The sequence below is a fragment of the Rhinopithecus bieti genome, unplaced genomic scaffold (assembly GCF_001698545.2).
Source record: "Rhinopithecus bieti isolate Rb0 unplaced genomic scaffold, ASM169854v2 scaffold_1918, whole genome shotgun sequence".
In the NCBI taxonomy this organism is placed as follows: domain Eukaryota; kingdom Metazoa; phylum Chordata; class Mammalia; order Primates; family Cercopithecidae; genus Rhinopithecus; species Rhinopithecus bieti.
Genome location: NW_016803680.1, coordinates 235,454 through 256,385, shown reverse-complemented (window position 1 = coordinate 256,385; position 20,932 = coordinate 235,454). Strand labels below are relative to the sequence as shown.

Sequence of the window (20,932 nt, the reverse complement as noted above, 5' to 3'; positions counted from 1 at the left end):
TTTTTTTAAGACAGAGTTTTGCTCTTGTCGCCCAGGCTGGAGTGCAATGGCACAATCTCACTCAGCTTACTGTAACCTCCGCCTCCTGGGTTCAAGTGATTCTCCTGCCTCAGCCTCCCCAGTAGCTGGGATTACAGGCACCTGCCACCATGCCCGGCTAACTTCTGTATTCCTAGTAGAGATGGGGTTTCACCATGCTGGCCAGGCTGGTCTCGAACTCCTGACCTCAGGTGATCCACCCACCTCAGCCTCCGAAAGTGCTGGGATTACAGGCGTGAGCCACCGCGCCCAGCCGAAAAGGGAACTCTTATACACTGTGGGTGGAAATGTAAATTAGTGTAACAGTTCTATAAAACAGTATGGAAATTTCTCAAAAAACTAAAAATAGAACTACCATATGATGTAGCAATCCCACAACTAGGTTATCATCTAGAGAAAAGGAAATCAGTATATCAAAGAAATACCAGCAGTACCATGTTTATTGCAGCGCTATTCACAATAGCTAAGATATGAAATCAATCTAGATGTACATAAATGGATGAATGGATAAAGAAAACGTGGTATACACACAGGAATATTATTTGGCCATAAAAAAAATGAAACTCTGTAATTCACAGCAACACAAATGAGCCTAGAAACCATCAAGTTAAGTGAAACAGGCACAGAAAGATAAATACTGCATGTCCTCACTCACATGTGGGAGCCATGAAAGTTGAGTTCATAGAAGTAGAGAGTAGAACAGCGATGACTAGAGGCAGAGGCTGGGAAGGGTAAGGGCAAAGGGAGAACAAAGAGGTTGGTTAATGGGTACAAAATTACAGCTACATAGGAGGAATAAGTTCTAGTGTTCAATAGCACCTAGAGTGGCTATAGTTCAAAATGTATTGCGTATTTTCTTTTTTTTTTTTTTGAGACAGTCTCACTCTGTCACCCAGGCTGGAGTGCAGTGGTGCGATCTCATCTCACTGCAGCCTCCACTTCCCACTTTCAAGGAATTCTCGTGCCTCAGCCTCCCAAGTAACTGGGATTACAGGTGTGTCCCACCAGGCCCAGCTTATTGTGTATTTTCAAATAGCTAGAGGAGAAGATTTTGAATGTTCCCAACACAAAGAAATTAGAGACGTTTGAGGTGATGAATATGCTAAATTACTTGGATTTGATCATTACACACGGGATACATGTATCAAAATAATCACTTTGTACCCCATAAATATGTAGAATTATTACATATCTATTAAAAAGGCACATTATACTACGTGAGAGAAGCCAGATCCAAAAGATTATCTACGAATAATTCCATGTATATGAAATGTCCAGGAAAGGCAGATTTACAGAACCAGAAAACAGACTTGTAGTTTTCTGGGGTTGGGTATGGCAGTGGGATTTGATTACAAACAGGCTTGGGGGAATCTGGGGAGGTATAAAAGTGTTTTAAAACTAGATTGTGTGATAGTTGCACAACTCTATACGTTTAGTAAAAAAAATCACTTATTTATACACTTATACTGGGTGGACTTTATGATATGTAAAATATGCCTTAGTAAAGCAGCCACCAGGTACCCCTCCCACACACACACAGAACAACTTTACTGTACAGCAAATTAGCCTGGCTAATTTTTGTATTTTTAGTAGAGACAGGTTTCACCATGTTGGCCAGGCTGGTCTCAAACTCCTGGGCTCAAGTGGTCCACCCACCTCAGCCTCCCAGCATGCTGGGATTACAGATGTGAGCCACTGCGCCCGGCCTTGACTATGTCTTTTGGATAAAGAAGGCAGTCCTTAATGTATTGTAGAATTGTTACTATTAAGCCAGATGTGGAGTTGATGAAACACACTTATGATTATTTTGTTTGTGAAGACATAAATCAAATCTCCCCCAGATGTAAACCTCTTAGAAGACACGGTTCTAAACTACAATAATCTATGGAGAGATGCTGCCAATGCAAATATTGTGAAGAAGCACTTGTTAGTTCAGATAGTTTCTCACTTGAGACACTCAGCAAGCAACCCTCTCCACGGGCTCCCAGGATGAGAGGCCTGGCCTTCGGGACTATTTACTCTGTAAACTAACATCAGTGATTGAACAGAAATGGGAGTGGGTTTGCCTCCCATCATGAAACACCAAAGAAATCACCCCTACTATACAAGGAGTCATCTTAAAAGACTTGAAGTGTCCAGTGTGAAGACCCCCGGACTCTCCTGTCTTTCAAAAGAACAGGTGAGAAAACAAATGTCACATTATCATAACATGGAATGAGAATGGGATCTGTCCTTTTGAACTAAAATGGCAGTTCAGAAATCCTTTGTTGACTCTGCTCTGAAAATGACAATTTAATGAATTATTCCTTTCCAAACGTGCTTCTGAGCACATTTTGCCAAGATAGTCGGATCTTCAGGACCAAGAAATATAAGCTGTTTTCCACATAGTACTTGTTCTTGTGGTTCAAGGATTGTCACTTGCTTAACAAACTCATCAGCAAAGAAGATTCAACGTATGTACCTCTCCCAATGCTGTAAACTTCTTCTCCTTGTCACATAAGCATGCGTAATATGTCTGAAATATTCATTTATTAGGGACACACGTCATTAATTCCAAAGACACCAAGCCAATGCAGTCAAGGAATCCCAACAGAAAGTTGCCCTATCTTTAGCGTGTACAAATCACAAATGTGTCAGGGGTTGCACCATGGTTAACGTACTGCACAACACATGGGGTAACATCAATTCTGTAACCTAGAGTGAAGAGTGCTTCCTGGAGTTGTGCAGTGCACAACCTGTGCAGCTGCACATGGTGACCCTGGGATTAGCCATCTCATAAAAACACAGATTCATAATCATGGCTTTTCACAGGAAGTATATGAAAAGGAAAGGGATGAAAAAACAAGGGTAAGACCCTGCAGGCAGGCCCCTGAAAACTCTAAGTCTCCACAGTGGAATTTTACATAGGAAATTCTGGGTGGGGGCGGAGGGGATCACTAGATCTAACCTGGATGACTATTTTCAGAGCCTTCACTTTCTGGTCTGAGGCCCAGGCATCCTTCAGTGACTGGTTGAGCTCCTCTATGCGGTTCACGTAATCCTGCTGAGTCAAGTTCAACAGCTCCTTTTGGGAACCCTGTGGGGAGAAGGCAGAAGGTGAAGGCACAGCAGGAAAAATATTGCTCGACTACCACCCTTATAAAGAATACCAGGTATTGGCTGAGTTTTGGTCTCTAAATTTTCCTCATATCCCCACCAGGATTGACAGCTTTGCCTTGCAATTTGCAATCAAAGAGCTTCTTTTGAGTTTTCTGACAAAGATGGCCAGAGTGCTGTGGGTTGACAGGCTGGCCTTGGAAGCAAGTCAGACCTAAGCCACCTCCCAGCTCAATCACCGAGTAGCTGTGTGACCCTGGGTGAGCTACTTTCCTATCAGAGCCTCGTCTGTGAATTGAGGTAACAAGACTTACCTCATTCAACCAACTGTGGGTCTCCTGTGTGCAGGACATAGGACTAGATGCTCGAGAAACAAAGACATTTTTGCTCAAGATTCCCAAGCAATAAGACATGACAGGGTACTTCAGCACTAATGGAGCTTAAGATACTGAAGACAGATGGATATTAACTCAAACTGAGATAAATACTCAGGAGAAAACACAATTCTATGGGGACACATATACTGGATCTGAGGTGCCCATGGAAAAAAGCTCAACTGTTTCCTGGGCTACTAAGGAAGAAAAATATGCTGATCACTGATGGGAACCAACTGAGGAACATATACCCCAATTTCAGAGATAGTCAAATGTGAGAGAAATGGTACATGTCAGACTGGGAGAAATATGGTAACAAAGAAATAGACTATAAACTGTGATGGGGAGATCAGGAATGGTTTCCTGGAGAAGTGTTACTTGAGACAAACTCTAAGGGGAGTACAGGTACAGAAGAGTGTGGGGGTGTTAATTAGACCAAGGAGAGAGTAATCAGGACAGAAAGACAACCACAGCAAAAACTCTTGACAGCTGAGCAAGGGATCGTCACGGGGATGAAATGGTAAAGACTTGGTATGGTCCCTCGCGCACAGCAGATGCTCCTTAACCCTGGGCTATTGTTAAGAGGCTCCTCACACAACTCACAGGAGTGAAGGTCATGTGAACACATATGATGAGACCTGTAACCAAATGTTTATATGTACATTTCCTACAATTCAAAATGAAAAACTCTTTATTAAAGAAATAAGAGTTGGCTGGGCATGGTGGCTCATGTCTGTAACCCCAGCACATTGGGAGGCCGAGGCGGGTGGATCACTTGAGGTCAGGAGTTTGAGATCAGTCTGGCCAACATTGTGAAACCCTGTCTCACCTAAAAATACAAAAAGTAGCTGGGCACGGTGGTGCGTGCCTGTAATCCCAGTTACTTGGGAGGTTGAGGCAGGAGAATTGCTTTAACCTAGGAGGCAAAGGTTGCAGTGAGCTGAGATCACACCACTGCACTCCAGCCTGGGCGACAGAGCAACCTGCAATCTCAATCTCTTGGGTTCAAGCAATTCTCCTACTTCAGCCTCCGGAGTAGCTGGGATTACAGGCACCCACCACCACGCCCAGCTAATTTTTGCATTTTTAGTAGAGATGGGGTTTCACCACGTTGGCCAGGCTGGTCTCGAACTCCGGACCTCAGGAGATCCACCTGCCTTGGTCTCCTAAAGTGCTGGGATTACAGGCGTGAGCCACTGTGCCCAGTCAAGATTGTTTTTCAAGAAATTCTGTATTTGTTGGTTACATTTATGAATGTTTAAGTGTTGGCAAAGGACTCACTTTTTTTTCAAAGTACTTGTAGGCCAATTGAAAGATTCCTGTGGGCCATATCCAGTCAGCCCAAGCAGAGCCAGTTGCAAAGCAAAGTCTTTGTACTCCATAAGGCTGCTTCTCAGGGAGGTGACTGCAGATGGGTTTTTTTTTTTTTTTTTTTAAGACAAAGTCTCGCTCTTTTGCCCAGGCTGGAATGTAATGGCGCAATCTCGGCTCACCGCAACCTACACCTCCCAGGTTTAAGCAATTCTCCTGCCTCATCCTCCCGAGTAGCTGGGATTACAAAGCAGCCACCACCACGCCCAGCTGATTTTTATATTTTTTGTAGAGTCAGGGTTTCACCATGTTGGCCAGACTGGTCTCGAACTCCTGACCTCCTGTGATCTTCCCGCCTCAGCCTCCCAAAGTGGTGGGATTATAGGCGTAAGCCACTGTGCCCGGCCTTGCAGTTGGTTTTTACCATAAGACACTGTCACTAGGGGACCCAGCCTTGCTCAGGCATCATGATGAGAAAAGAGGCCTCTAGAAAAGCAGCCCCAGTCAGGCTTCCCGTGAGCTCGGCCAACTGCACGCTGGCATCCTTCCCTGGATGGAGTCATTGCCTCGGGAGGACTAAGCACAATGTGCAGCCCGGGAATTAATCAAAGAGCAGCCACCAAGGTTGATCTCACTTGGCAGGAGGAAGGAAAAGCTCTCCCACTCCCTGCTCTCCACAAATGATTTGCTCACCTCCTCAAAGTCATCCAGCTCCTCCAGCCGGGTCCGAACCTTCTCTGACATTGCCAGTGTGGCAGTCCCGGCTTTGCCTAAACAGAATGAATTTACGTCACACAGGTGGCTTTTCTCCTGCACCAGTACCCCCAGTGGAGGCATCTTTCACTCTACACTTCATTGTGAATAAAGACACTAGGGAACGATTCCATTACAGAAAACGATCCCAGATTTTCAAAGCAACTTCCTTATGTAGCCAGAGTTCCATCGAAACACTTCCCACTTAGAAGCTGCCCCTGGGAGCCCAGTGGGCCAGCCTCGAAGAGGTTAACTGCTGCATTTGAGATTTACAAACTTGGCTCTGTATCATCTGTTTATTCCTAAAGAAAGGCGGTCCAGATAAGGATGCCAAAAATCCGTCATTTAATTGTTTTCTATGAACAAAAGGCCCTCTTAGGCTCTTACTCACAGCGTAGAATTGTGCTCTTCTGCTAACAAAACAACCATCTCACTGTCTACCCAGGGTGGAAACACTAGGGCTTCAAAGGCCTCTCTTCGAGCAAACAGGACTAGCTGTGCCTCCTTCCTGCATCTGTCAGCACAATTTCGCCATCAGCAGGGACTGCTGGAGGGATGAAGGAAAGGCCCCCAGGCCACAGGCCAGCCACAAGGCAGGGCAATGCATCTAGCTGACTGCTGCCCTCTGTGGCTGTCTATTTCAGAATCCTTCCCCATCTCCCATCTTAAGGGGGCCTCTGCTCTAGTACTCTTTTTGTTGTTGTTGAGACAGGGTCTTACTCTGTCGCCCAGGCTGGAGTGCGGTGACGCGACCTTGGCTCACTGTAACCTCCATCTCAAAAAAAAATAAAAAAAGAAAGAGAGAGAAAAAAAAAAAAAAAGAAATGTGGACTTAGGGTCGAGCTGCAGAACTCTTTTCGTAAGCCTGACAAATGTTTTAGGTTTTTAGAGTCACAAAGTGTCTGCTCCAACTACTCAACTCTACTGTTGTAGCACAAGAGCAGGCACAGATAATACGTAAACAAATTGATAGGGCTGTGTTCCAGTAAAACTGTACTTAAAAAACAGGCAGTGGACCAGACTTGGCCTGCAGCACGCAGTCTACCAACCCCTGATCTGGGGATACCCCAGTAGTGGAATGCTGGATCAAAGGGTTGGCCCACTGTCTTAATCCCTTTCAGCTACTATAACAAAACACTAGCAAGTGGGTGGCTTACAAATAAGAGCAATGTATTTCTCGCAGTCCTAAAGGCTGGGAAGTCCAAGATCAAGGTCCCAGCAGATTAGGTGTCTGGGGACAGCCTGCTTTCCACTTCGGTTCACAGATGATGCCTTCTTGCTGCGTTTTCACTTGGCAGAAGGGGTGAGGGAGGGCCCTTGGGCCTCTTTTATAGGGCACTAATCCCATTCATGAGGGTTCCACCCTCATTACCTAATCACCTCTGAAAAGGGCCCATCTCCTAATACCATCATCTTAGGGTTAGGATTTCAACATACGAATTGGGGCAGGGGAGTGTGGTTGGGCACAAACAACCGGACCATTAGCACCTGTCTTCAAATTAAATAAAAAATGGAAAAGTGTTCTGCAAGGTGGTTGTGCCATTTTACATTCCCACCAGCAGCATATGAGAGTTTCTGTTGCTCTATATTCATACCAAGTCTCATGTTGAAATGTGATCCCCAGTGTTGGAGGTGGGGCCTGGTGGGAGGTGTCTGGGTTGTAGGGGAGGATCCCTCATGAATGGCTTGGTGCCATCCCTGCAGTAATGAGTGAGTTCTTATTCTTAGTTCCCATGAGAACCGGCTGTTGAAAAAAGCCTGGCATCTTCTCCCTCTCTCTCCTGCCTTCTCTTGCCATGCAATCTCTGCACACACCGGCTCTCATTTGCTTTCACCATGAGTGGAAGCAGCCTGAAGCCCTCACCAACAGCAGATGTTGGCACCATGCTTCTAATATAGCCTGTGGAACCATAAGCCAAGTAAACCTCTCTTCCTTATAAATTAGCCAGCCTCTGGTACTCCTTTACAGTACCACTAAACAGACTAAGACACTTGGTATCACCACTCTATTTGATCTTTACAAACTGGTGGGTACAGGCTGGTATGATTTACCTTTTATGGTCTGGGATCAAAATTCTGTCCATAACAAGCTGGGTGTGGTAGCTCACACCTGTAATCCCAGCACTTTGGGAGGCCGAGGCGGGTGGACCACTTGAGGTCAAGAGTTTGAGACCAGGCTGGCCAACATGGTGAAACCCCGTCTCTACTAAAAATACAAAAATTAGCTGGACTTGGTGGTGCACACCTATAGTCCCAGTGACTTGCAAGGCTGAGATGGGAAAATTGCTTGAACCCAGGAGGCGGAGGTTGCACTGCACCATGGGTGGCAGAGCAAGATTTCATCTCAAAAAAAAAAAAATTCTGTGCATAACAAAGCTGCTCCCACTCTCTTGATTTCTAACATGCTGTCTCATCCAGCAGAGCCGTGGGAAGAGTGGCAGCTGCCATATCAGAGACCGGCAGTGAACCATGGTTGTGCTCATCTGCACCCAGCAGAACATGATCTGTCAGTTACTCCAGAATCACCTCGGAGCATCAAAATAGGAATTCTGGGGTCCCATCCTACAAGAGCAAGTCGGGGCCAGACGTCTATATTCATGCAAAAGTTCCTCAGGCAATCCTGCTACACGGCAGTTTGAGATACCCAGGTCCACAGCTTCTGACTGTGTGTCTTAGGAGAGGAAGCTGAGAACTGCATTCAGGGACCAGTGGCCTATAAAACTGAGCATGTGGCCCCCTCACCAACATATCTTACGGCACAAGGGAAAAGACTCAAGGCAAGGGAAAGGAATAAGCTTATGTTTTACTCCTAGTAACCTCTTTGGTTTTTTTTTTTTTTTTTTTTTTTTGAGACAGAGTCTCGCCCTCTGTCCCCAGATGGAATGCAATGGGTGATCTCGGTTCACTGAACCTCCGTCCCCAGGTTCAAGCGATCTCCTGCCTCGCCTCCGAGTAGCTGGGATTCAGACAGACGTCTGTCACACGCCTGGCTAATTTTTTTTTTTTTTTTTTTTTTTACTTTAGTAGAGACGGAGTTTCACCATGTTGGCCAGGCTGTCTTGACTCCTGACCTCAAGTGATCTGCCTGCCTTGGCCTCCCAAAGTGGTGGTATTACAGGCATGAGCCACCGCACCAAGCTGTACTTTTGTTTTGAATACAGAATTTCACTCTTGTTGCCCAGGTTGGAGTGTAATCTCGGCTCACTGCAACGTCTACCGCTCAGGTTCAAGAGATTCTCCTGCCTCAGCCTCCTCAGTAGCTGGGATTATAGGCATGTGCCACCATGCCCAGCAAATTTTTGTATTTTTAGTAGAAACAGGGTTTCACCATGTTGGCCAGGCTGGTCTTGAACTCCTGACCTCAGGCGATCTGCCTGCCTTGGCCTCCGAAAGTGCTGGGATTACAGGGGTGAGCCACCGTGCCTGGCTGTATTATTATTATTTTTTTAGACAGAATTTCACTTCTGTCACCCAGGCTGGAGTGCAATGGTGTAATCTTGGCTCACTGCAACCTCCGCCTCCCAAGTTCAAGTGATTCTCCTGCTTCAGCCTCCTGAGTAGCTGGGGTTACAGGCATGCACCACCACATCCAGCACATTTTTGTATTTTTAGTAGAGACAGGATTTCACCATGTTGGCCAGGCTGGTACCGAACCCCTGACCTCAGGTGATCCACCCACCTTGGCCTCCCAAAGTGCTGAGATTTGGTATTTTTTTAATTCATGCTTTAAATATGTATTTTAGTTCTATGTCTATCCACAATCTAAGCAATAGCTCCATCAGAATCATATCACATAAACTTTTTTCCTTTGTAAAATGATATTAAAAGTAATGGCAGAATTTTCCCATCAAAACAACAACAAACTCATCTTACCTTTTTCAGATCCCATAAACAGATTCTGCAGAGACATAACATTCATTAATATTTTAAAATTCTAAGGCAGTATGTTCATTGTTTTCCAACAAAGCCATTTACATATCCAAGAGAAAGAAATATATATTGAAAGAAGGAAAATACAGTCACTAAAAACCACTGAAGATTCAAATTTCTACTCAAGTCAGGGTTCTCAAAGTCAGCAGACAAACACTAAAATTTTTGATATGCCAGCAGAGTCACATAATAGAACTATTTCTAACCTACTCTGAATCAGGGTTATCACTCTCTACACTACTGCCATTTGAAGCCAGATAACTTTTTGTGGGAGATTATTCTGTGCACCCTTGGATGTTTAGCCGCATCTCTGGCCTCCACCCAATAAATGTCAGTACCACCTCCAGTACTGTGACAGTCAAAAATGTCTCTAGATATTGCCGAATGACCACCCAGGGGCAAAAATTACTCCTGGTTGAGAATCACTGCTCTAAGTTAACTCTGTACAGTTAAAAAAAAAAAAAAGACTCAATTTAAATAGTCCAGCAATTCTGCCTGTCATTCTGTTCAATGAGTACACACCCTGGGAGGAAAAAAAGAAGATGCGTTGTGGCCAAGTGTTCCCCATGGCCTGCTGAGTTCACTACTTCCTCCGGGGCACAGCCCCATTTGTTGATGGACACGCTGCTACATATCTCAGCCTCCCTGCACTTATGAATGGCCCATGACCACACCTTCAAGACAAATGTAACTGAAAGTGTTGGGGGACCTCAAGAAGTCTTCCTGAATGGGAGGGGGTGCATCTTTCTTTCCCTTTCCTCCCTCTGTCTACCAACATGAATGTGAGGCAACACTCAATACAGCCGAGGAGCAAGAAAGAATGTGGTGGAACCCTGATGCCCTCGGAGCTGCCACACCAGTCCTGGACTCCTCTGCTCGAGACTTCTCTCCAGTGTAAGGAGCGATACAGATCACCCTTGTTTACAGTGTTAGGAGGGGCTTTGGTTCTAAGCAGCTGAACCCAGTCCTCACACAGGCATTAACCTGACTGGGTTGGTCTCAGCTCTCCTGAGTCTTTCCTTCCATAGCAGTTTGCCAAGTAGAAGGTAAGCCTCGAATTTCGTTAAGTGTCTTGAGGCCGAAGCCAACTATTTCACCTAATGGCCATCCAGAGAAACAGTAAACTTCCAGCTCCAGGAGAAAACCCAGCTATGTGGGACTTACTGAGTGATACCTTTCTCCTCCAGTGTCGTGCTGTCCTCCCTTCATAATTCATTTTTTTAATTAATTAATTATTTTTTTTTTGAGACAGGGTCTCACTCTGTCACCGAGGCTGGAGTGCAGTGGCACGATCTTTGCTCACTGCGACCTCCACTTCCCAGGTTCAAGCAGTTCTCATGCCTCAGCCGCTCGAGTAGCTAGGATTACAGGTGCCCACCACCATGCCCGGCTAATTTTTGTATTTTTAGTAGAGACAGGGTTTCACTATGTTGGCCAGGCTGGTCTCGAACTCCTGACCTCAAGTGATCTGCCCACCTTGGCCTCCCAAAGTGCTGGGATTACAGGCGTGAGCCACCATGCCTGGCCTCCTCCCTTCATAATTCAAACCTCCTCCCAAAGACAAGACTCTGCTGTTCTAATTATTTCTCTGACCTGTGCCACATCCCTGATCCTTACCAGATTTTTCTGGGAAACCTGTCAGTACATTTTTATGCCAACAACACTGACATACTACATGAAGCCTTATATTTGAGCTTTTAAGAGAAGTAGAAAAATAAATAAATAAGTGAAACTTACAGAGCCCAGGAGTGAAAGCAATATAACAAAAAGAAATTACTACTAACTCCGAAGTAGACCCTGGGAGAGGGTCTCCTGGTACTCACAATAGACAGCTTTTCGGTAGTGGTGTACCGGGCAAGGATTTCTCCCCGTTTGTTGGCCCAAGGCTCAAAATCCGATCCTACAACGGAGTTATCATCTCTATCACGTTTCCTTCTGGAGCTGTCCTAAAGAAAGGCAAGATGATCTCTTCAGCAGCAGTATCATTTTATTCTTTAAATATATACATATATAAATAGAAGGCAGATAGTCCTTTACTGTGGAATAAAAGAGATCTGTCTCAAGGTTTACTATCATAAAAAAATTACAGCGCCGGACACGGTGGCTTATGCCTGTAATCCCAGCACTTTGGAGGCCAAGGTGGACGGATCACTTGAGGGCAGGGGTTTAACACCAGCCTAGTCAACATGGTAAAACCCCGTCTCTACTAAAAATACAAAAATTAACCAGGTGCATGCCTGTAGTCCCAGCTACTCAGGAGGCTGAGGCAGGAGAATCGCTTGAACCTGGGAGGCAGAGGTTGTAGTGAGCCAAGATCGCACCACTGCACTCCAGTCTGAGTGACAGAGCAAGACTCCATCACAAAAAAAAAAAAAAAAAAAAAAAAAAATCAGGCCATTTCATCACAAATGGACAATAAACATATCAAAAAATGCTCAAACTCATTAAGAATTAAGGAAAGGATAGTTGGAAAAGACCACTTTTTCAAGTATCAGAATGTCAAAGAGTTAAAATGCTGGCTGATATCAGGCTGCCAAGAATGCAGGGAAACAGGCCCTCTTGAACATCACTGGTGGAAACACAGACTGGTTAACTCTTTTTGGAGGACAATTTGGTGACAGCCATCAAAACCTTAAATACACATTGCCTTATGCCAGCAAAGAGACAGAGTCTTGCTCTGTCGCCCAGGCTGGAGTGCAGTAGCGCAATCTCCGGCTCACTGCAACCTCTGCTTCCCAGGTTCAAGTGATTCTCCTGTCTCAGCCTTCTGAGTAACTGGGATTACAGGTGCCCACCACCACGCCCAGCTAATTTTTGTATTTTTAGCAGAGATGGTGTTTCACCACGTTGGTCTGACTGGTCTCGAACTCCTGACCTCGTGATCCGCCCACCTCAACCTCCCAAAGTGCTGGGATTACAGGTGTGAGCCACCGCGCCTGGCCAACCAGCAAAGAACTTCTAGGAAGCTACCCTGCAGAAATCCCTGCAGACATGCACCAAGGCATGTGTATGTTCGAGACACATGGTGCACTGCTGTTTGTATCAGCAAAACCCAGAAACTATCTGGAATATCCTCTATCTGATGGATACATCAGTAGAGGAATGGCAAATTAAAGTAGGTAAAGCCAGTCTTTAGAATACAACAAGGCTGGTCAAAATAATAAGGTTGTTCTAAATGTACTAACATGGATAGTTCTCCAAGACATATGGTCAAGTTAAAAAAAAAAAAAAAAAACGTTGGCTGGGCAGCATGGCTCACACCTGTAATGCCAGGACTTTGGGAGGCCAATGCAGGCAGATCACCTGAAGTTAGGAGTTCAAGACCAGCCTGGCCAAAGTGACGAAACCTTGTCTCTACAAAAAATACAAAAATTAGCCAGGTGTGGTGGCACATGCCTGTAATCCTAGCTACCAGGGAGGCTGAAGCAGGAGAATCACTTGAACCCAGGAGACAGACGTCGCAGTGAGCCAAGATCGTGCCACTGTACTCCAGCCTGGGCAACAGAATGAGACTCCGTCTCAAAAAAAAAAAGTAAAACAAAATAAAATTAAATTAAAAAAAAAAGTTGTGGGGTGCAGTGGCTCAGACCTGTAATCCCAGCACTCTGGGAGGCCAAGGCAGGAGGATTGCTTGCGCCCAGGAGTTTGAGACCAGCTTTGGCAACACAGTGAGACTTTGGCTCTACCAAGAAATCCAAAATTAGCCGAGCGCAGTGGCGCACACCTGAAGTCCCAGCTGCTTGGGAGGCTGAGGCAGGGGGATTGTTTGAGCCCAGGAGTTTAAGGCTGCAGCAACCTACAATCATGCCACTGCAGTCCAGCCTGGGCAACAGAGCAAGACTATCTCCAAAAAATCAAGTCACAAAACTGCAGTTCCATTTATGTAACAATGGTAAATAATATATGAAACACAGCATAGGATGATGATTGAGAGCATGTATTCTGAAGTCAGACTGGCTAGGTTTGAATCCCAGCTTGGATGTGACTTGATATCTCTACCCCTCCATGGCTGCCTCTTTAATGAGGATTCTAATACCTCTCACAAGGTAGTAAGAGAACCAAATCCGAAACGCACTCTGAAAAAATGCCTGCCATGCAGTAAGCTGACGCTGTAATTACTTATAGATGAGTAGGTATGGGAATGCTCAGAGACCGCTGTCGGAAGTATCTATGAAAATACAGGGAAAAGCTATGGAGGAAGACACATTACAGCCATCATTCGCACGACCGCCAGGGTGGAGACTGAAATGAGAAGGATTGTTCTACATGACTTCTGACTTTTTCACATCAAAATGAGTGATTTACTTACGTAATTATGTAAAAAGATTTATAAGAAGAATAAAATTAAAATTAAAAATAAATTTTAAGAGCCAGGCACAGTGGCTCACACCTGTAATCCCAGCGCTTTGGGAGGCTGAGGCAGGTGGATCACTTGAGGTCAAGAGTTCAAGACCAGCCTGGCCAACATGATGAAACCCCGTTCCTACCAAAAGCACAAAATTAGCTAGGTGTGGTGGTGCATGCCTGTCCCAGCAACTCGGCAGGCTGAGGTGAGAGAGTTGCTTGAACCCAGAGGCGGAGGCTGCAGTGAGATCGGACCACTGCACTCTAGGTTGGGTGACACACCAAGGCTGTCTCAAAAAACATTAAGTTAAATTTAAAACTAAAAATAAATTTTAAAATGCTTTCAAAAAAAAGAAGAAAGAAAAAGACCTACTTCCCAGAGCTACACCAGCCTCTCACGTCTGGATGACCTGAACTGTTGCAACCAGAATGTACTGTGTGCATTATTCGTGCAACTTAAAAAAGGGGAAGAAGCTTTAGGAGGCTCAGGTGGGAGGATCACTTGAGGCTTGGAGTATGAGACCACCCTGGGCAACATAGCAAGACCCCACCTCTACAACAAAATAAAAAATTAACCAGGCACAGTAGTGTGTACCTGTAGTCCCAGCTTTTCAGGAGGGTGAGTTGGGAGAATTGCTTGAGCCCGGAGTTGGAGGCTGCAGTGAGCCACGATCACACCACTGCACTCCAGCCCAGGTGACAGAGTGAGACTCTGTCTCTTAGAGAAAAAAAAAAGGGCAGGACAGGAGAAAACCACCCATTCCTACACCCACAAAACTGACCCCCACTGGACGACCATGGCTGGGGTGCTTACCGTGGCAGCTGCCAAGGCTACGGGGTCAGCAGTGGCTGCAAACATGGAGAGGGGGTCAGTCCCATCCAGGACGCTGCTCAGCGGGTCCACCATGGAGCTGGAGGAGGAGGAGGATGTGGAAGAAGTGCTTCCTTTCCGGTTCACTTTCTTAGTCTTTGATTCTGTGACCTGTGAGGAAAATGTCTGGAGGTAAAACGGAGCTCCCACAACTCTCCCCAGGGAAACACTCCAGTGGGTACTTTCCTCCCATTCTGGTAGTTGAATGGATGGTTCATTTACAGCACAGACTTATCCATCTGCAGGGGATGCTTATTTTTTTGTGACAAATGGACATGACTCAGGGTCACAGCTGTCGAGGAAGGGAAAGCAGGAAGTTAGGGTTAGGAAGTGTTAAAAAAATTAATTGAGAGGTCACTGGACTGAGACAGCTATAGCACCTGGGGTTCCCTATGTAGCAAACCAAAATCCAACTCAATATAAGTAGTAAAATGGAACTTAGGCTTAATCAGTTGCAAATCGCCAACTACCCGCTAACTAGAGACCGGCCAATCGAAACTGACAAGTAACCTCTAAGTAGGGAATTTCTACTTTAACCAGATACTTTTTTTTGTCTTTCTCCCTTGAACACCTCATAAAAGTTAAGTTTTCTGCTGGGTGCAGTGGCTCATGCCTGTATCCCAACACTTCGGGGTGCTGAGGCAGGAGGATCACTTGAAGCCAGGAGTTTGAGACCAGCCTGGGCAACATGGCGAAATCCTATCTCTACAAAAGATATGAAAATAATCCAGGTGTGATGGTACATGCCTGTGGTCCCAGCTACTCAGAAGGCTGAAGTGGGAGGATGGCAGGAGCCCAGGGGGCGGAGGTTGCAGTGAGCCGAGATCGCACCACTGCACTCCAGGCTGTTAAATTTATGTGGTCTCTGGCCCCATTTCCTGCCACAGAGCTCCTAATACCTTGGAAGATTCCCTGGGTGAAGCAGCATCTTCTGTCTTAATAAGGTGACTCCCAATGGGCTCCTGCAGAGCTTCAGGATGCAGTCTGGTCACCAGAAAGACCAAGCCATCATTAGAATCTTGGAGCTTTCAGCCCCATTCCCCATCCTTCGGGAAGGTGAGAGGGCTGGAGATGGAGTTAATAATCAATCATGCCTATGCAACGATGCCACCAAAAATACCCACAAAAAATGGGCTTTTGGGAGGCAGAGGTTGCAGTGGGCTGAGATTGTGCCATTGCACTCCAGCTGGGTGACACAGTGAGACCCTGTCTAAAATTAAATAAATAAATAAATAAAACGGGGTTTGAAGAGCTTCCAGGTAGGTGAACAAGAACACATCGAGGTACCTGGAGGGGACATGAAAGCTCTGTGTGCCCCTTCCCCCGGGCCTCACCCTACGTACCTCTTCATCTGGCTGTTCATCTGTATTCTTTGTAATATCCTTAATAATAAACTGGTAAGTATAAGTAAATGTTTCCCTAGTTCTGTTAGCCATTATAGCAAATTATTGAACATGAAGGAGGGAGGCATGGGAACTCCCAATGTGTAGCAAAGTTGGAGTTTCTGAAGTGAAGATGTCTTTTCTTTTTTTTGGAGACAAAGTCTCGCTTTGTCACTAAGCCTGGAGTGCAATGGTGCGATCACAGTTCACTGTACCCTCAACATCCTGAGCACAAGCCATCTTCCTGCCTCAGCCTCCCGAGTAGCTGGGACTACAAGCACACCATCACACTCTGCTAATTTTTTTTTTACTTTTTGTAGAGGTGGGGTATCACTATGTGGCCCAGGCTGGTCTCGAACTCCTGGGCCCAAGATATCCTCCCATCTAGCATCCTAAAGTGCTGGGATTACAGGCATGAGCCACCATACTGGGCCAGGGCTGTCTCATTGAGGACTCTGCCCTCAAACCTGTCGAGTCAGATGCCAACTGCCAGTGACAGCTGCCTGAATGGAGTTGAACTGCAGTCTAGGGGAGAGAGAGAAGCACCTCCCATTGGTATACATTTGCTGCTTTTGTCTTCTGGCACCCATTCCTCCACCTCACAGGCTTAATACTTAATACCCCAATTTTTATTTGAGAAAACATCTCTTCCCCCATACTCAGTTCCCACAGGCCTGGTGGGGTGAACTCTGCTCTCAGTTCCCAAGGTAAGCCTTAGACCTACCCCAATCTATCAACTTATTCTCTACAGCAGGTCACCAATGCTCGTTCAGGGTAGGGCGCATAACAAAAGTGGGTCAATGAAAACTGCTGGAGAAAAGCATTTTCCTGCTGCCGATGTTGCCAATCTAACAGGATAGGCCAGGAGCTGCAGCAGCTCTTCGCAGCTATTCTGTTACGGTATGGGTGTTAAATGAAGTTTAGCCTACAGCTGTCTCCTTATGTATTGTAACTTTGGCCTAAAGGTTTCTCTGCACATAGTGAACTATAACCTCACTGGACGTGTAAACAGACTGTAACCTACTCTTGTGCCAATCACCAAGGTTTGGCCAATTAAAGGGGGACAACTGTGCCAGGCACACACTTGTAACTGGGATTACAGCTCACACCTGTAATCCCAGCACTTTGGGAGGCCGAGGCGGGCAGATCACCTGAAGTCAGGAGTTTGAGACCAGCCTGGCCACCATAGTGAAACCCCGTCTCTACTAAAAAGACAAAAAAATTAGCCTGGCATGGTGGCGGGCACCTGTAGTCCCAGCTACTCAGGAGACTGAGGCAGGAGAATCACTTGAACCTGGGAGACACAGGTTGCAGTGAGCTGAGATTGCGCCATTGCACTCCAGCTTGGGTAACAAGAGTAAAACTCCGTCTCAAAAAAAAAGAAAAAAAGGTGCCGGGAGACAAGTGTTCAAATTGGGTTCAAATAAGGCAAATGCTGAACTGTAACCAATCCGGCTGTTTCTGTACCTCACTTCTATTTTCTGAATGTCACTTTCCTTTCTGTGTCCATAAATCTTCGTCTACCACGTGACTGTGTTGGAGTCTCTCTGAACCTACTTTGGCTCAGGAGGCTGCCCGATTCATGAATTATTCTTTGCTCAATTAAGCTCCATTAAATTTAATTTGGCTGAGAATTTTCTTTTTATTTTTTTGAGATGGAGTCTCTCTCTGTCGCCCAGGCTAGAGTGTAGTGGTGTGATCTTGGCTCACTGCAACCTCTGCCTCCTGGTTTAAGCAATTCTCCTGTCTTAGTCTCCTGAGTAACTGCGACTACAGGCACACGCCACTATGCCCAGCTAAATTTTGTATTTTTAGTAGAGTATTTTTAGTAGAGATGGAGTTTTGCCATGTTGGCCAGGCTGGTCTCAAACTCCTGACCTCAGGTGATCCACCCGCTTCAGGCTCTCAAAGTGGTGAAATTACAGGTATGAGGCATGAAGCCCGGCCAAGAATTTTCTTTTAACATGGGGAACAGGCACCCGAGAATGAAAGCAACTGTGGCTGTGATGAGGTCACCCACAGCCACACAACAGCATGGGGATTGAGGGGTCCTGGGAGGCTGAATCGCAGTCTTGGGGTCTTCTGCTTTATGCAGTCATCTCCATACATTCCCAGAGCCTCCATGCTGACAATCACATCTTTTCCCCAACACAACAACCACATAGTTTCTATTACTTGCTAAAAAGACAGTACCGACCTGGCAGAGAGGAACCAGCCAAGTCTCTTGCCTGCTTTCATTTTATTTTTTAAAGAAACCCACAGATAGACTAACATGCTATTCAGGACAGCACTCTCTGCTGGCAATTAGAGTGACTCTTATATGCCAAATACAAAAATTAAAAGTCAAGATACATTTTGTTGACACAGCCAAATCAAGAACAAAGTCATCCCATTCACATGGCAACCTCACTAAGGAGGAAGGAAGGGAGTAAAAATGGTGTTGGGAGAGGCCAATATTACAAAAAAGAGGTAGTGAACAAACCAGTTGATTTAAATATGCAGGCCGGGTGCGGTGGCTCACTCCTGTAATCCCAGCACTTTGGGAGGCCAAGCCGGGTGGATCACCTGAGGTCAATGGTTCGAGACCAGCCTGGCCAACATGGCGAAACCCTGTCTCTACTAAATATACAAAAACTAGCAAAAATTAGCCAAGTGTGATGGCGCACGCCTGTAATCCCAGCTACTTGGGAGGCTGAGGCAGGTGAATCGCTTGAACCTGGGAGGCAGGGGTTGCCGTGAGTTGAGATCGTACCACCACTGCACTCCAGCCTGGGATACAAAGTGAGACTCCATCTCAAAAATAAATAAATAATAAAAACATTTAAAAAAAAAAATCAGGCTGGGTGCAGTGGCTCACACCTAGCACTTTGTGAGGCGGAGGTGGACAGATTGTCTGAGCTCAGGAGTTCGAGACCAGCCTGGGCAACATGGCGAAACCCCATCTCTACTAAAAAAATACAAAAACTTAGCTAGGCATGGTGGCGCGTGCCTACAGTCCCAGCTACTCGGGAAGCTGAGGCAGAAGAATTGCTTAAACCCAGGAGGCAGAGGTTGCATTGAGCCACCACAGCACTCCAGCCTGGGCGACAGAGCAAGACTCTGTCTGAAAAAAAAAAAAAAAAAAATCAAATATGCAAAAATGGTTACCACTGGCAAAATGGAAAAGACTCAAGAAGACTGTCTTTCATTTCAAGGGATAAGAATATCATTCACAAAGACCCTTAACGAAACTTACAGTTATGGGTTTCAGAGGGTGATAGTCCCCAAACTCCAATGGTACAGCCTCCAGGCGGCATGATGCAAATTCAGCTTTGTAGTTCCTGTTCCTGGAGTGCCTGGTAAACAGCAAAACAGAGCCAATTAGTGGATGGGGGTACTTAAAACACTAAAAACTTCAGATGAGACTTCCTCAATGCCGAGGTAGTTTAGAACAGCACAATATGCCCACCAAAGTCAAAAAGAAAACTACATTTAAAAACAAATGTTTTGGCCAGGCACAGTGGCTCACACCTGTAATCCCAGCAATTTGGGCGGCCTAGGTGGGCGGATCACTTGAGGTCAGGAGTTCCCAACATGGTAAAACCCCATCTTTACTACAAATACAAAACTTAGGTGGGTGTGGTGGTGCATGCCTGTAATCCCAGCTACTTGCGAGGCTGATGCAGAAGAATCACTTGAACCTGGGAGGTGGAGGTCCATGGTGAACGGAGATCACACCACTCCACTCCAGCCTGGGCCACACAGGGGGACTCCATGGCAAACAAGAAACAAAACACAACATTTTAAAAAATCTGTTTGGCTGGGCACAGTAGCTCATGCCTATAACTCCAGCACTTTGGGAGGCTGAGGCGGGCGGATCATGAGGTCAGGAGATCGAGACCATCCTAGCTAACACAGTGAAACCCTGTCTCTACGAAAAATACAAAAATCAGCTGGGCATAGTGGCACATGCCTGTAATCGGGCTACTTGGGACGCTGAGGCAGGAGAATCGTTTGAACCCAGGAGGCAGAGGTTGCAGTGAGCTGAGATCAGGCCACTGCACTCCAGCATGGGGGACAGAGTGAGACTCCATCTCAAAAAAAAAAAAATGTACGTTCGAAGGTATAAAGAGCTGCCAGCATACTGAACTTGTCATGCCACACACCAGAACAAAGGGAAACTCACTAAGGTGACTCTAACACTCCTTGCCCAGCTTTCCCACTGACGGCACTTGTGAATTCTCAGCATGGGACAAGAGGCTGACGCCAAGCAGAAGGCAGCTGTGAAGCAGCAGAGCAGCTAAAAGGGCTCTAAGGAAACCTCACAGAGCTTCACAGGAGTTCAGGGCTACCAAAACAGCCAGGGGGAAGAGGAGAGAGCACAGGGAAGACAGAAATCCAGCCCAGATTTCCCCTCAAGATATTCGCCCATTAAGCTGCATAGGGCAAGAGGGAGGAGCCATGTAGAAAGGAGATGAAGAGCTCACAGGTGTTTTCAATGGTTTCTTGAGGGTTCAACAAGAGAAAGGATTCATGAGCTGGAAAACAAAGGGGGAGACTGAAGCAAGGAGCGGAAAAAGCACAGGAAGACGGGCAGAATTTCAAAGACGCAAGGAATGTGAAGAGAAGGCCTAACACACATATAACTGGAATCCCAAAGAGGAGGAGAGAGAGAATGTGCAAGAACAGTCTCTGAAGAGATAATAGGTGAAACTTTTCCAAAACCAAAGAAAGACATCAAGCTACAGCCTCAAGAAACATCTGTGGCCCAAGCAGGACAAGTACAAAAGCAAACAAAACATACTTGGAACCTTCACAGTAAAATGTATAGAAACGAAAAAGAGGCCGGGCGC

The 20,932-nt window shown here is 45.9% G+C and overlaps 1 protein-coding gene across 1 annotated transcript in view; it reads right to left on the bottom strand.

Annotated features, from left to right (window-relative positions):
- VPS35L (VPS35 endosomal protein sorting factor like) overlaps positions 1-20,932 on the bottom strand; it is a 153,284-nt gene that overhangs the window by 124,363 nt on the left and 7,989 nt on the right. Inside the window, 6 exon segments of the mRNA XM_017849738.1 lie at positions 2,987-3,115; positions 5,514-5,590; positions 9,447-9,471; positions 11,327-11,449; positions 14,662-14,829; positions 19,336-19,435. Coding sequence (XP_017705227.1) covers positions 2,987-3,115; positions 5,514-5,590; positions 9,447-9,471; positions 11,327-11,449; positions 14,662-14,829; positions 19,336-19,435 — 622 coding nt within the window.